The sequence below is a fragment of the Papaver somniferum genome, chromosome 2, assembly GCF_003573695.1.
Source record: "Papaver somniferum cultivar HN1 chromosome 2, ASM357369v1, whole genome shotgun sequence".
Lineage (NCBI taxonomy): Eukaryota > Viridiplantae > Streptophyta > Magnoliopsida > Ranunculales > Papaveraceae > Papaver > Papaver somniferum.
In genome coordinates, this window is record NC_039359.1 from 54,670,426 (window position 1) to 54,681,835 (window position 11,410).

At 35.3% G+C, this 11,410-nt stretch overlaps 2 protein-coding genes and 1 long non-coding RNA gene across 4 annotated transcripts; 1 reads left to right on the forward strand and 2 right to left on the reverse strand.

Moving 5' to 3' along the window:
- Positions 1-1,164: 1,164 nt before the first annotated feature.
- On the reverse strand, positions 1,165-3,421 carry LOC113347698. 2 transcript variants are annotated; one of them, XR_003359180.1, is made up of 4 exons: positions 3,269-3,421; positions 2,801-3,109; positions 2,357-2,459; positions 1,165-1,668 (listed from the first exon to the last, which is right to left on the reverse strand). It is a non-coding gene; the product is annotated as an uncharacterized LOC113347698 (long non-coding RNA). The 2 variants fall into 2 exon arrangements; XR_003359179.1 differs by lacking the exon at positions 1,165-1,668 and having other exon boundaries at positions 2,221-2,459.
- A 960-nt stretch (positions 3,422-4,381) lies between these two features.
- LOC113347697 (cytochrome P450 704B1-like) lies at positions 4,382-6,982 on the forward strand. Its single transcript, XM_026591373.1, has 4 exons — positions 4,382-5,071; positions 5,613-6,287; positions 6,395-6,598; positions 6,709-6,982. Exons 1-4 carry the CDS (start codon positions 4,532-4,534, stop codon positions 6,883-6,885), a joined length of 1,596 nt encoding a protein of 531 aa, XP_026447158.1. The 5' UTR covers positions 4,382-4,531; the 3' UTR covers positions 6,886-6,982.
- A 968-nt stretch (positions 6,983-7,950) lies between these two features.
- On the reverse strand, positions 7,951-8,763 carry LOC113351056. Its single transcript, XM_026595127.1, has one exon. It carries the CDS (start codon positions 8,761-8,763, stop codon positions 7,951-7,953), a length of 813 nt encoding a protein of 270 aa, XP_026450912.1.
- Positions 8,764-11,410: the final 2,647 nt, after the last annotated feature.

Below are 11,410 nucleotides of genomic sequence, written 5' to 3' on the forward strand. Positions count from 1 at the left end.
CAAAAATTTTCTCCTGTAATAAGGCTCTTTGAGGTGCAAGGAGGTTGAGCCTGTTCTTCCTCTCTCTTTGAGGTGTAAGGAGGTAAGCTTCTCAATATATATTTTTTCCGAGTAAAAAAAACGGAAAATGGGTCATTTGTCCAAATATTTTTAAAACACGGTTCAAATGGACAAGTGAAAATTAGTTTGGATGAAATGGACACAAAAAAAATTTAGCAAGGATGATATTGGATTCATCCTGAAACTTAAAGAATAACAAAGATGAAACTGGATGCATCCTGTGTAAATTAAAAATAAGAAAAATATTTGAAAATGGGCAGGATGAAATTGTTTACATCCTGGCTATTTTTAAATTTTTGTCCATTTAAACAGTATCAAAATCTAACTGTCCTTTTCACCCAGAAATTATTGATTTTGGTCTTTTTAACCAATTTTGTGTAAAACAAACGGAAAATAAACATAAGTTCCCTAATAGTATCAAACAAGGCCTTCAATGCATCAAAATGTTCATGCAATATGTTGGAAAACCACCAACTCTTTGACTTTTCATTAAGTTCTGCAACTTCCTGGATGATCCAAGAAGAACTCTTCGGCTTTTCAATAAGTTTTGCAGCGTCCCCGACAATCCAAGCAGAAGACCGCTGTAATTTATGTATCTACCGGATGATCAGAAGTGTCAAAGAGGACTAATTATATACTCTTTCGGTTTCCAAAAAAGTGGAACTGTTTTAGTCGGTATTGTCGGGTAATACTTTCCACCGCCGACTGTTACCCTTGGATAATGGGTACTTTAACTACTTCATTTTTTTTTAATTTTTTTTTTAGTATCCCAAGTGTGGGCCCATATTTTAGGTAAACAATTTTTATTTTATTTTTTCTTTCCGGACAAATTACCCAAAATGATTAATAAAAAACTTCTTTTGGTTCCTGTCTATTCAAACAATATCAAACTTTACACAAGAATTGTTATTTTAGGATTAATGGACCAATTTTGTGTTAAATCTGTTACATTATCACATATTCTTTTTAATAACTTTATTCATTTAATATGTCTTTACTCTTGAAACCCAATAAATATATTCTTATACAAAAATACATATATCTCTCCTCACCAGGCATAATCATGGGCGATTTGTTTAGCTATGAATTGGGCACACCAACTTGACTATTGGAATATCATTTTCGAAACAGACAATCGTGATGTCTTGTAAATAATCCTAGTACAAATGCTATCTATATACTAATATATTGCGCCTTTGTCAAAAAAAATATGTCCCTACTTTTTAATAACTTTATCCATTTAATATTAGATTACCTTAATACCCTCGACCATATAATTTTTCTTTATTTCAAAATGGAACAAATTTCTTCCACTGCAACTTCACCAGCACCACCATCACTGTTCCACCACCACCACCAATATTCAACTAACATTCCACCATCAACCTTCAACGACCACCACCTACCAACCACCACCATCAACCGCCACCACCACCACTCCACCGCCATTACACCACCATCACCAGTCCTCCACTGATGCCACCACCAGTAGTCCACCACCGCCGCCGCTACCAGCACCACCACTAAATCCACCACCACTACCGACGCCGTCGCCATCAGTCCGCCACCACCCGCAACAGCCACCACCCACCATCGCCACCACCAACACTGGTTTAGATATTTTGTATCAACAACAGTAGTTGATCCAAATAAAAATAGAATCAGCAGTATAAGTTGATCCAATTTAGGGATCAACAACAATAGTTGATCCAAAAAAAAAAGGATCAACAGTAGAAGTTGATCCCCTAAACAGGATCAACAATGGAAGTTGATCCATGTAAATTGGATCAACAACCAAAATATACATACGAATGAATGAACTTGGCGTGAATCGAACAAGCATCATCTGACATGGAGTCAGTCATGCTACCATTGCACCACAAATTCAACATTTGAAGAACTTATATCTATAAAATCCATGCACTTAAACTACAAGCATAATCATACTAATCTAACGAAATGTTGTCAATAATAGGAGTTGATCCCATAAAAAATGGGATCAACAACATGAGTTGATCCATAGAAAACGAGGTCAACAATAGGAATTGATCCCATAAATGGTATCAACAACTGTAGTTGATCCCATAAAAATGACATCAACAACAGGAGTTGATCCATAAATAGGATCAATAACATGAATTGATCCCATAAAAACTGAAATTCAAAAAAAAATTTACAATGAAAATGGCCGCCACCTTAATAATAGCAATGTTTCATCCAAATATATAACATTTGTTATCCTTAATTACAAAGTGGTATATATCCAATTTAGCCACCAAATGGTAAAGTTACATACCTTCCATGGCTGTTCTGGACCAGTTCTTGCTGGAGGAGGATCCAATTGTGCAAAGAACCCAAATAGTTTATCTCGTCAGTTAAGAGAAGTCATTCAACTCCCACTAATTATTGCAAGTAATGACAAAATAATAAATTCCTGAACCCAAATGATACAAGCAAAGAAAAATGACAAATACAAAATGATACTAGTATAAATAAACAGAACTAGCACATTAAGATTTCCTTCTACTATAATATGTTAGACCAATATGTAATCGCTATTCGTGTCTGTAAAATATACTGAAAATCAACATTTTTTAATTTTATACTCTCCGGTCTCTATTTTGGCCCTATGAACTGGAAAGAGCACTTGAACATTAATAACACCAAAACAAGGTTTTCCAACAGAGAACTTACATAATCATAAGAAAAAAAAAAAGAGAAAAAGGAAAGGAAAGCTGACCACTAGTTCAATTGAAATCTTTGCTCGTTTTTGTTGTTATCACCGACACCAACACCAACACCCTCACCACTACAAAGAAAATCCACCACCATCACCTCCGCAACCACCACCATCACTGCTGCAAAGACACAATCACCATCTTTTCCTTCGATGCAAGTACACCCACCACCACCACAACAACATCCAAATAAAGTAAACACCTAATCAATCGTTTACCTTTGGATCTGATCATAATGTCGATTGGTATTATTGATTAAATTTATCTACCTTTAAAAGTTGTTTTTCAAACCATATCATCAATTTCCAGATCTGAAAATTGAAAGTGTAATCATTAGTATAAATCTTAAACACAAAATTATAAAATTGAAAAACAAAAAAATAGATCGTTGTCCGAATATGGTTTCAAAACCAATCTCTAACCTAAGAAAATGAAGAACAATTATAAGTAGCTGAAATTCAATCTTTAACCTGTTGATAGCAGTGGAAGGCATGACGGAGATGGTGGTGCTAGTTGTGGTGGCGGTGGTAGAAATTGTGGAGGTGGCGGGAGCTATGGAGATGGAAATGGTGGTGGGAGCAATGGATTTCTGTTTGAGTGGTTCGATAGAAATAAAGAAGAGAAGAAGTGTTTAGAATAAAAAGGTTAAAAGAGGAAGTATGAAAATTATTATTTCTGATAGAATTTCAAGTATGCCATCTGGAATATGTGGGGAATATGTGAAGTCTGTTAGGGATAATTGTGAAAGTCTATTAGAAGTAGAGACAATAATTCAATTGAACCATGTGTCCAAAAGTATAGCTTAGTGGTATCCCATCAACTCCAGTAAGGAGGAAGTGAAGTTCGATCCCCATCCTAATATAGGTTTGTATTTAATTAGTTGTATAAAGAGGTTTGGCGGGGTTTGGTTTAGCAGTGGAGCTAGTCCAGCTGGCTGGATTTGGGTAGGGGCCTGGATCCGACTTTAGCCTATAAAAAAAATCAATTTCCATTTTTTTTTTATTAACTTAAATTCATTTATTGTAACCTACCCTTTTTCATTGTTACCCAAAATCTACTGAGTGGCCATAAGTTTGCCTCGTGTCGCAAAATTTCCTCGTGATCTGATGTCCAAATATGCTATCTTATCCGAAATATCCATTGTTGTACAAAACCTGCTTCACGTCTCAAAGCCAGCCTTTTGTTGAGTTGTTACTTGTTCTTTGTTTCTATTTCTTGTTTGTCGAATTATCCATTTCTTTGCTTTTAGTTCCCTGTGTCCTTTTGTGCGACTAGCTCCTTTTGGAACGATTTTTTTTTTCTTTTTTTGAATTTTAATTCTTCATCTCACAGTAAAAGTAAAGCTATTAAACTCGGTCTCCTACTGAGTCACCGACTTCTAGAGATGTGAATTATGAGAGAAGTCAAATTCTATTCCTTCTGCATAGTGCATACTGCATTGGGTGTTACACATGCATGAATGACGAGACCATGTCATACGTGTTTAGCCATGGTGCGTACAGACAGTACCTAATTTAAAACATATATATAGTTCTTTTAGTTGGCTGCACCGCTGCAGTGGCTCCTTTGAATAATGTATTGCCACTAGCTATATGAGACAAAATAATCAGGAAAACTGATCTCAAGACTTTCAACTCCTTGTAACAAAATTCAATTACTACTATCAGTGATAATATATCTTGAGCTCTTATCCAAATCCCAATCAAATTAATCTTGACCTCACTGGTTCTGCAATGGAGTTTTCATTATGTTTCACATCATCAAATCTTAATGGATACAAAATCGAATTCAGTATTTTCTTGATCAGTATGGTCTTAGCCTATGTCTTCATGCACAGATGGAATCAAAGGAATGTAAAAGGCCCAAAATCATGGCCTATCATCGGTGTTCTTATCGAACTTCTAATGAACTATCACAGGATGCATGATTGGTTAACTGATTACTTTGTGGAATCAAAAACATTCAAGGTTCCATTGCCATTTATAACTATGACTTTCATTTCAGATCCTGCAAACGTTGAACATGTTCTTAAAACCAACTTCAACAACTACCCAAAAGGAGAAGCTTTTCATACATACATGGAAGAGTTGCTTGGAGATGGGATTTTTAATTCAGACGGAGAAATTTGGAGGCAGCAAAGAAAGATTTCTAGTTTGGAGTTTGCATCTAGGAACTTGAGGAATTTCAGCACCACTGTTTTTAGAGACTATGCATCGACTCTCTCTGGTATTTTGCACCAAGCATCAATCTGTAACAAGGAAATCGATATGCAGGTAAGTTTCAAATCCCAACTATTTCAAAGCTGATTGCAATTCTTAGCTTCTGTTTTTAGATCTATAATTGATGATTCAATCCAACAAAGGGTGAATTTTTTTTTTTTCCTTTCTCGATAATTAAGTATTGGGAAAAAACATTCGTTGACATTGCATGGAGCATCTTGCAATAAATTATTATTCATATAAAATCAATATACTATCCACTAAACTTGTGTACTTAAAATATGTTGTTGGTTCATGGCTCAGAAAACGTTTTTGACACCCCTCATGGCCGTGGGTCGCGACCATTTTACTATGGTATAACCGCCGTTAATAGGCAAACTATACCAGTATTATCTATTTTACGGAAAGTAAGATTAAGCTATCTATGTTCACGGCACATGGCTTCAAGTGAGTCGAAAAATAAGTCAGATTCCGTTGTACTTCAACATATACACCAAAATTGTTGTCTCAGAATTTCGCTACTTTCTGTTGTCTGGTTATATTTGTGTGGACATTGCATTTAAGGAATGAAAAGTTTGTTATTTGTTATTGTTAGGAACTGTTGATGAGGATGACTATGGACTCTATATGTAAGGTTGGATTTGGGATGGAAATTGGAACTTTGGCACATGATTTACCCGATAATCTTTTCGCCAAAGCTTTTGATTATGCAACTAGTACCGTTACGTATAGATTCATTAACCCTTTATGGAGGTTGAAGAAATTTTTTAATGTTGGATCTGAAGCATTATTGGTTCAAAGTATCCAAATCATTGATGAATTTACATACAATTTGATTCATAAAAGAAAAGCAGAACTACACAAAGTAGGTAAATCAAATGATAACAATGGTAGCAAGGTAAAGCAAGATATTCTGTCGAGATTCATTGAGTTGAGTGAGAATAGTGAGAACTTAACAGACAAATACCTTAGAGATGTCATTATAAACTTTGTTTTAGCAGGACGTGACACAACGGCATCAACATTATCTTGGTTTATTTACATGGTCATGATAAATCCTAATGTCGCAGAGAAAATCTACCAAGAGCTTATAACATTCGAAGAAAATCTAGCAGAGGAAGTGATTCCATATAATGTGGAGGAACCAAAATCTTTCACTGAGAGAGTGAAACAGTTTGCAAGTCTACTGAACTACGATTCACTTGGAAAATTATCCTACTTGCATGCGGCAATCACAGAGACCCTTCGTTTGTGCCCTGCAGTGCCCCAGGTACGTAACCCTCTACAACGTCCAGATTTTGAAGCTTTCTCATACTTTATGTTTTACTAATTACTAACATGGGTGAATAGAATTAATTTTCCTAGGTGTACTTGTAGGATCCGAAAGGGGTATTACAAGATGATGTTTTACCTGATGGAACAAACGTGAGAGCAGGAGGACTAGTGACTTATGTTCCATACGCCATGGGAAGAATGCAGTACAATTGGGGAACTGATGCAACTTTATTCAACCCCGGTAGATGGCTCAACAAAGAAGGGTTATTCCAAAGTGTATCTCCATTCAAATTTCCGATATTTCAGGTAAGAGTTCTCGAGTATAGAATCCCATATATGCAAGTCCTAATATTAATTAATACTCCATTACAATTGCAATATGAATGTTTAATTATGCTACACTCCTGCTCATGCAGGCTGGTCCAAGTACATGCCTAGGGAAGGACTCTGCATATCTACAGATGAAGATGACACTTGCTATCTTATGTAGATTCTTCCGTTTTCATTTAATCCCAAACCATCCTGTTAAGTACAGAATGATGCCAACTCTACATATGGAGCATGGTTTGAGGCTTACTGTAACTACCAGGTAATCTTAACATGTTTAGGCAAAAATGAGATTCTTATATACCTGGATGAGTTTGTATTATCATTTATCCTTTAGGGAAAGTTGCAAGAACCAAGTCTAAGACATAGTATTTAATAGTGATTATACTTTTTTTTTTTTGGCTTAAAAGGTTAAAATTTTATTAAAAAGAAAAAAAGAGATACAAGAAAGGAATGCACCAAACAGTGCAGCAACAAGAGCAACAAGAGAGGTTACAAAGAACCAAGCTCAAATCTAAAGAAAGCAAAGCCTACGCCATCGGCAGCCATGAAAACATTCACAAACACATTAGTAGACCACCCTAGTACTTCTTCTTCACAGGGGTTCTTTTTCCACGCCCCAAATTCTCATTGCTAGTAACTCCATTCCAAGCAAGCTTTGCAATTTCCTTTTCAGATTTTGTGGATCTGTGCCTATCTACAAGACCTTCAAAAATGTTCTCCACTGCATTTTCTTTTCCTCCTTCATAAAGAAGGTTACTGAAATTCTTAACCTTTTTTATATGTTGTTCTCTATTCATTGGCTTAAAATGAGAAACATCCTCTAACAGCTTCAATTTCTCCACCCCCGTCTCCTCCACATCTGTTTCATATTCCGATTCCTTACAAGGTTGATCGGAATCCTCCACATTCACTTGATTATCCTTGTTTATTTGATCTTCTTGTATTGGTTTCTCCGAGACACCATCCGAAATGGTTAGATGAATACCAATTCCCACTCTAGAATCTTCATTCAAAGTATCTGGTAACTCATCATTGGAGTCATCAAACCCACTTTCCGGTTCTGATTCCAAAAGGGTAAAAGGACTCAGATAGGCATTAGGCCCATTCTTTTTCCTTCCAGAATTCTTAGTTCTTTTATAACATGACCAATCCTTGTTTGACTTGGGAGAAAGAATTTATGGTACCCCACCAACACCCATGGCATTACCATTAAAAACCTCTACTACTCCCACAGGTTGTGAAATCGAGTCTTGTTCCAACACCAACCTCACGTTTCCATTAGTGGTCTCAATTCTGGACTGAGGACTTACCCCAGTTATCTCATCCCTCTACTGCGGAACTGTCGCTTCCTTATCTTCTGTAACTGTCAATGAATCTACAATAGAATGTTCTTTGATCTGCTCTCTATTCTCTGTACCCGTATTTCCAGTTTCCCCTTCTTTTGAAAGAGGTTTAATCCTTTCCCCCAAGTTAGGCCTCTTCCTAGAAGTCCAATGAGATTTGCCGATACTAGCCTTCTTCAAATAGCATTTGTTGTTGGAGTGTCCAAAAGAATGACACACCATACACTTTTGTGGTTTCCACTGATACTCCACAGGGAGATTCATCACAAATTTTCCATCAATCCATAAAGGAATAAAGCTAGGGGATTGACATTCAAAACTTACTTCAACAAGAACCCTTGCATATGAAAGTCTAGTTTTGTTGATAGTACAATCAACCATCATCAATGGTTTCCCCACAAAACTAGCAATAGGGCCAAGTGCTAAGTTTTTCCAGAGATGGAGAGGGACATTGTAAATCAACACCCACACCGGAATGGATTTCATCTCTGCAATTGAGTTCTCAATTAAGGGACTCCAGGGTCTAACCACAAACAAGCTACCGTAAATGTAAAAACCCCCATGGTCTAATGCTAAGTTTCTATCCTCAGAATTCAAAAACTTGAAAACAAAAGAATTACTGCTGTGTAGAGTAATGGATACCTCAGATATTGTCTTCCACACTTTCGTTGTTGCCTCTTTCACCATTGAGTAAGAAAGCTTGTGGCCTACAACATACCCAATTGCTAGTTCTTCACATTCTTTAATCTTCTGATGAAGAATCTCTGAAGAGATAGAAACTGCTTCTTCGCCCTCCATGATGACTGGAGATTGATAGATCAATGGATTTTCATCAGTACTCTTCTTATTTGGGAACAGACAAGACCAATCATTTGCTTGATTTCCCCTAAAATTGTTCTGTAGAACAGATTTAGGGTTATCTTCGTTACCACCATTTGTGTTCAATAAAGGAAAATTAACTAAGTCCAAGCTTAAACCAGAATCGATAAAGAAGATTGATGTTTCTTTGCTTCAAAATCACTCGAAATCAGAACAGATCTCTCCTCTCCTCCATGGGCGAGAGATTTGTTTTTGAAAACCTATAGAAATCGTCTGAGAAATCGCTGTCACGTCATCAAACACTCTCTTTCCTGTCATGCATTGCTGCTGTCCTCATTACCAATACCAGCAATAGTGATTATACTTATCGAGAAAATAAAGCACCAATAAGGTCACCTTGACGAGTAAAAACTTTATAAATACTAGTCGTGCCGGCACACCGGGATTTAAAGTTTAAACCCAACATACGTCGTGCACTACCATCCCATCAAATATAAGAAACTGAATACAACAAACTAAAACAAGCTCGTTCTTAATGACTACTGTTTATTCTCTCGTCGATCCGTCATATTCCAGAAGTAACCTGGGAATAACCGTTGCCAAACGCAGCCAAATATGTCCAAACTAAGTTTTCAGTAATCCTACAACTTCAAAGAAAATAAGTTGGGGACTTGGTCAACTCATGAGTGGTGGCGCCTAAGATTGGATATGGAGAAAAAGTAAAAAACTGAAAATAGTTAATTATATTCTCTATATAAAATGGATTTGGAGGAATGGATACGAGAAAAATGGTCTTTGGAGTTTGGAGAAGGATAATTTAGAAGAAGTTTGGTGGAAAGACAGGTGTAATTTTTGTTGGAGAAAATGAGTTTTGTTGTTTTGATTTTATAGTTTTGATGGGAATGGAATTAAGGACCTTTAAGTCTTTAAGGGTATTTGTTCATTTTCTTATGAGTGAATGAAATATGACCTTTAGTCCCATATAGGGTATAAATAAAGAGGAGTTCCACTATTTAATTAATCCATTATGGATAGTTAGACAAACAATATCAGTGGAACGGGTGGGGAAAAATATATTTCTTTTCACTAAGGTTTGAGCGTATGGATCAGGGCTCGTGCTTACGCCATGGATGTATGTCAACCAAGACTTATCTTTTTGGCAAATTTACTTTTGAATTATTTCCTAAACGAATTTAAACTCAAACTAAATTTTGTCTTGAATATGGGGGCGCCTGACATGGGAGATTTTATTTTCTTACCAAATTATTTCATAACGTTTTTATGTGCATAAATGATGACATTATTTCTTACCGTTTTTTTGACTATTTTATGACTGATTTATATCGACATCATGCAACATGATTTCGCACATTAATGGGTATTGATTTCTACCTATAAAAGGGACTAGAATTCTTCATTCCAAAATGTGTCCAGGAGAAGCTACTATCCTTCACTACACCAAAATCAGGATTTTGTAATAGTGCAACCTGTCACAATTTATTTTTCAGTCACAGATACACCTGTGATAAGTCCTGCAACAGTTATAACTGTTATTATATTTTCTATTCGTGATAATATTAAATTCTTTTATTAGTCACAATAATATTTGTTGACAATTTTACAGACAGTCACAATTATAATTCAAAGTGATGATTCCACCCAAATGTTTCACTACATCTAAAACAACCCCAAAATTATAACACTTTGAATTTTACTTATCACTAATTTTCCCACATTTGTACAAACTAACAATTATATTTCATTTTTATAAATCAAAATACATTTTTCTTTTTCTTTTTAATTTTCTTAATATTAGAAAACAGGATCAAGACCAAGTCAACAAGTCATAACTTTATAGAAATTTGACTTTGATATATCTGCTTCTTCCGAAGACGGTGAAAATTACCAGACTATCCTTATCGGAATAAGTGCAATAAAAATTCTGAAGATTGTGAAAATGACCAGACTACCCTTATCGGAAATAAGTAAAGTAAATATTACAGACTGTTAAAATGACCATATTACCCTTAATGGAAATTAGTGCAATAAATATTATGGAAACTGTGAAAATGACCAGACTACCCTTATCGTAAATAAGTAAAGTAAATATTACAGACTTCAAAAATGACCATTTTACCCTTACTGAAAATAAGTGCAATAAATATTATGGAGACTGTGAAAATGACCAGACTACCTTATCGGAAATAAGTAAAGGAAATATTACACATTTTCAAAAGACCATATTACCCTTACTGTGATAATGACCATATTAACCTTACTAGAAATAAGTGCAATAAATATCATGGAGAATATGAAAATGACCAAACTACCTTATCAAAAATAAGTAAAGTAAATATTACATGCTATGAAAATTACTATTTTACCCTTACTGGAAATAAGTGTAATAAATATTCGGAGACTATGAAAATGACCAGATTACTCTTATCAGAAATAAGTAAAGTAAATATTACAGACTGTGAAAATGATCATATTACCCTTTCTGTAAATAATGCAATAAATATCATGGAGACTATAAAAATGACCAAACTTCCCTTATCAAAAATAAGTAAAGTAAATATTAAAGACTGAAAATGACCATATTACCCTTACTGGAAATAGGTGCAAT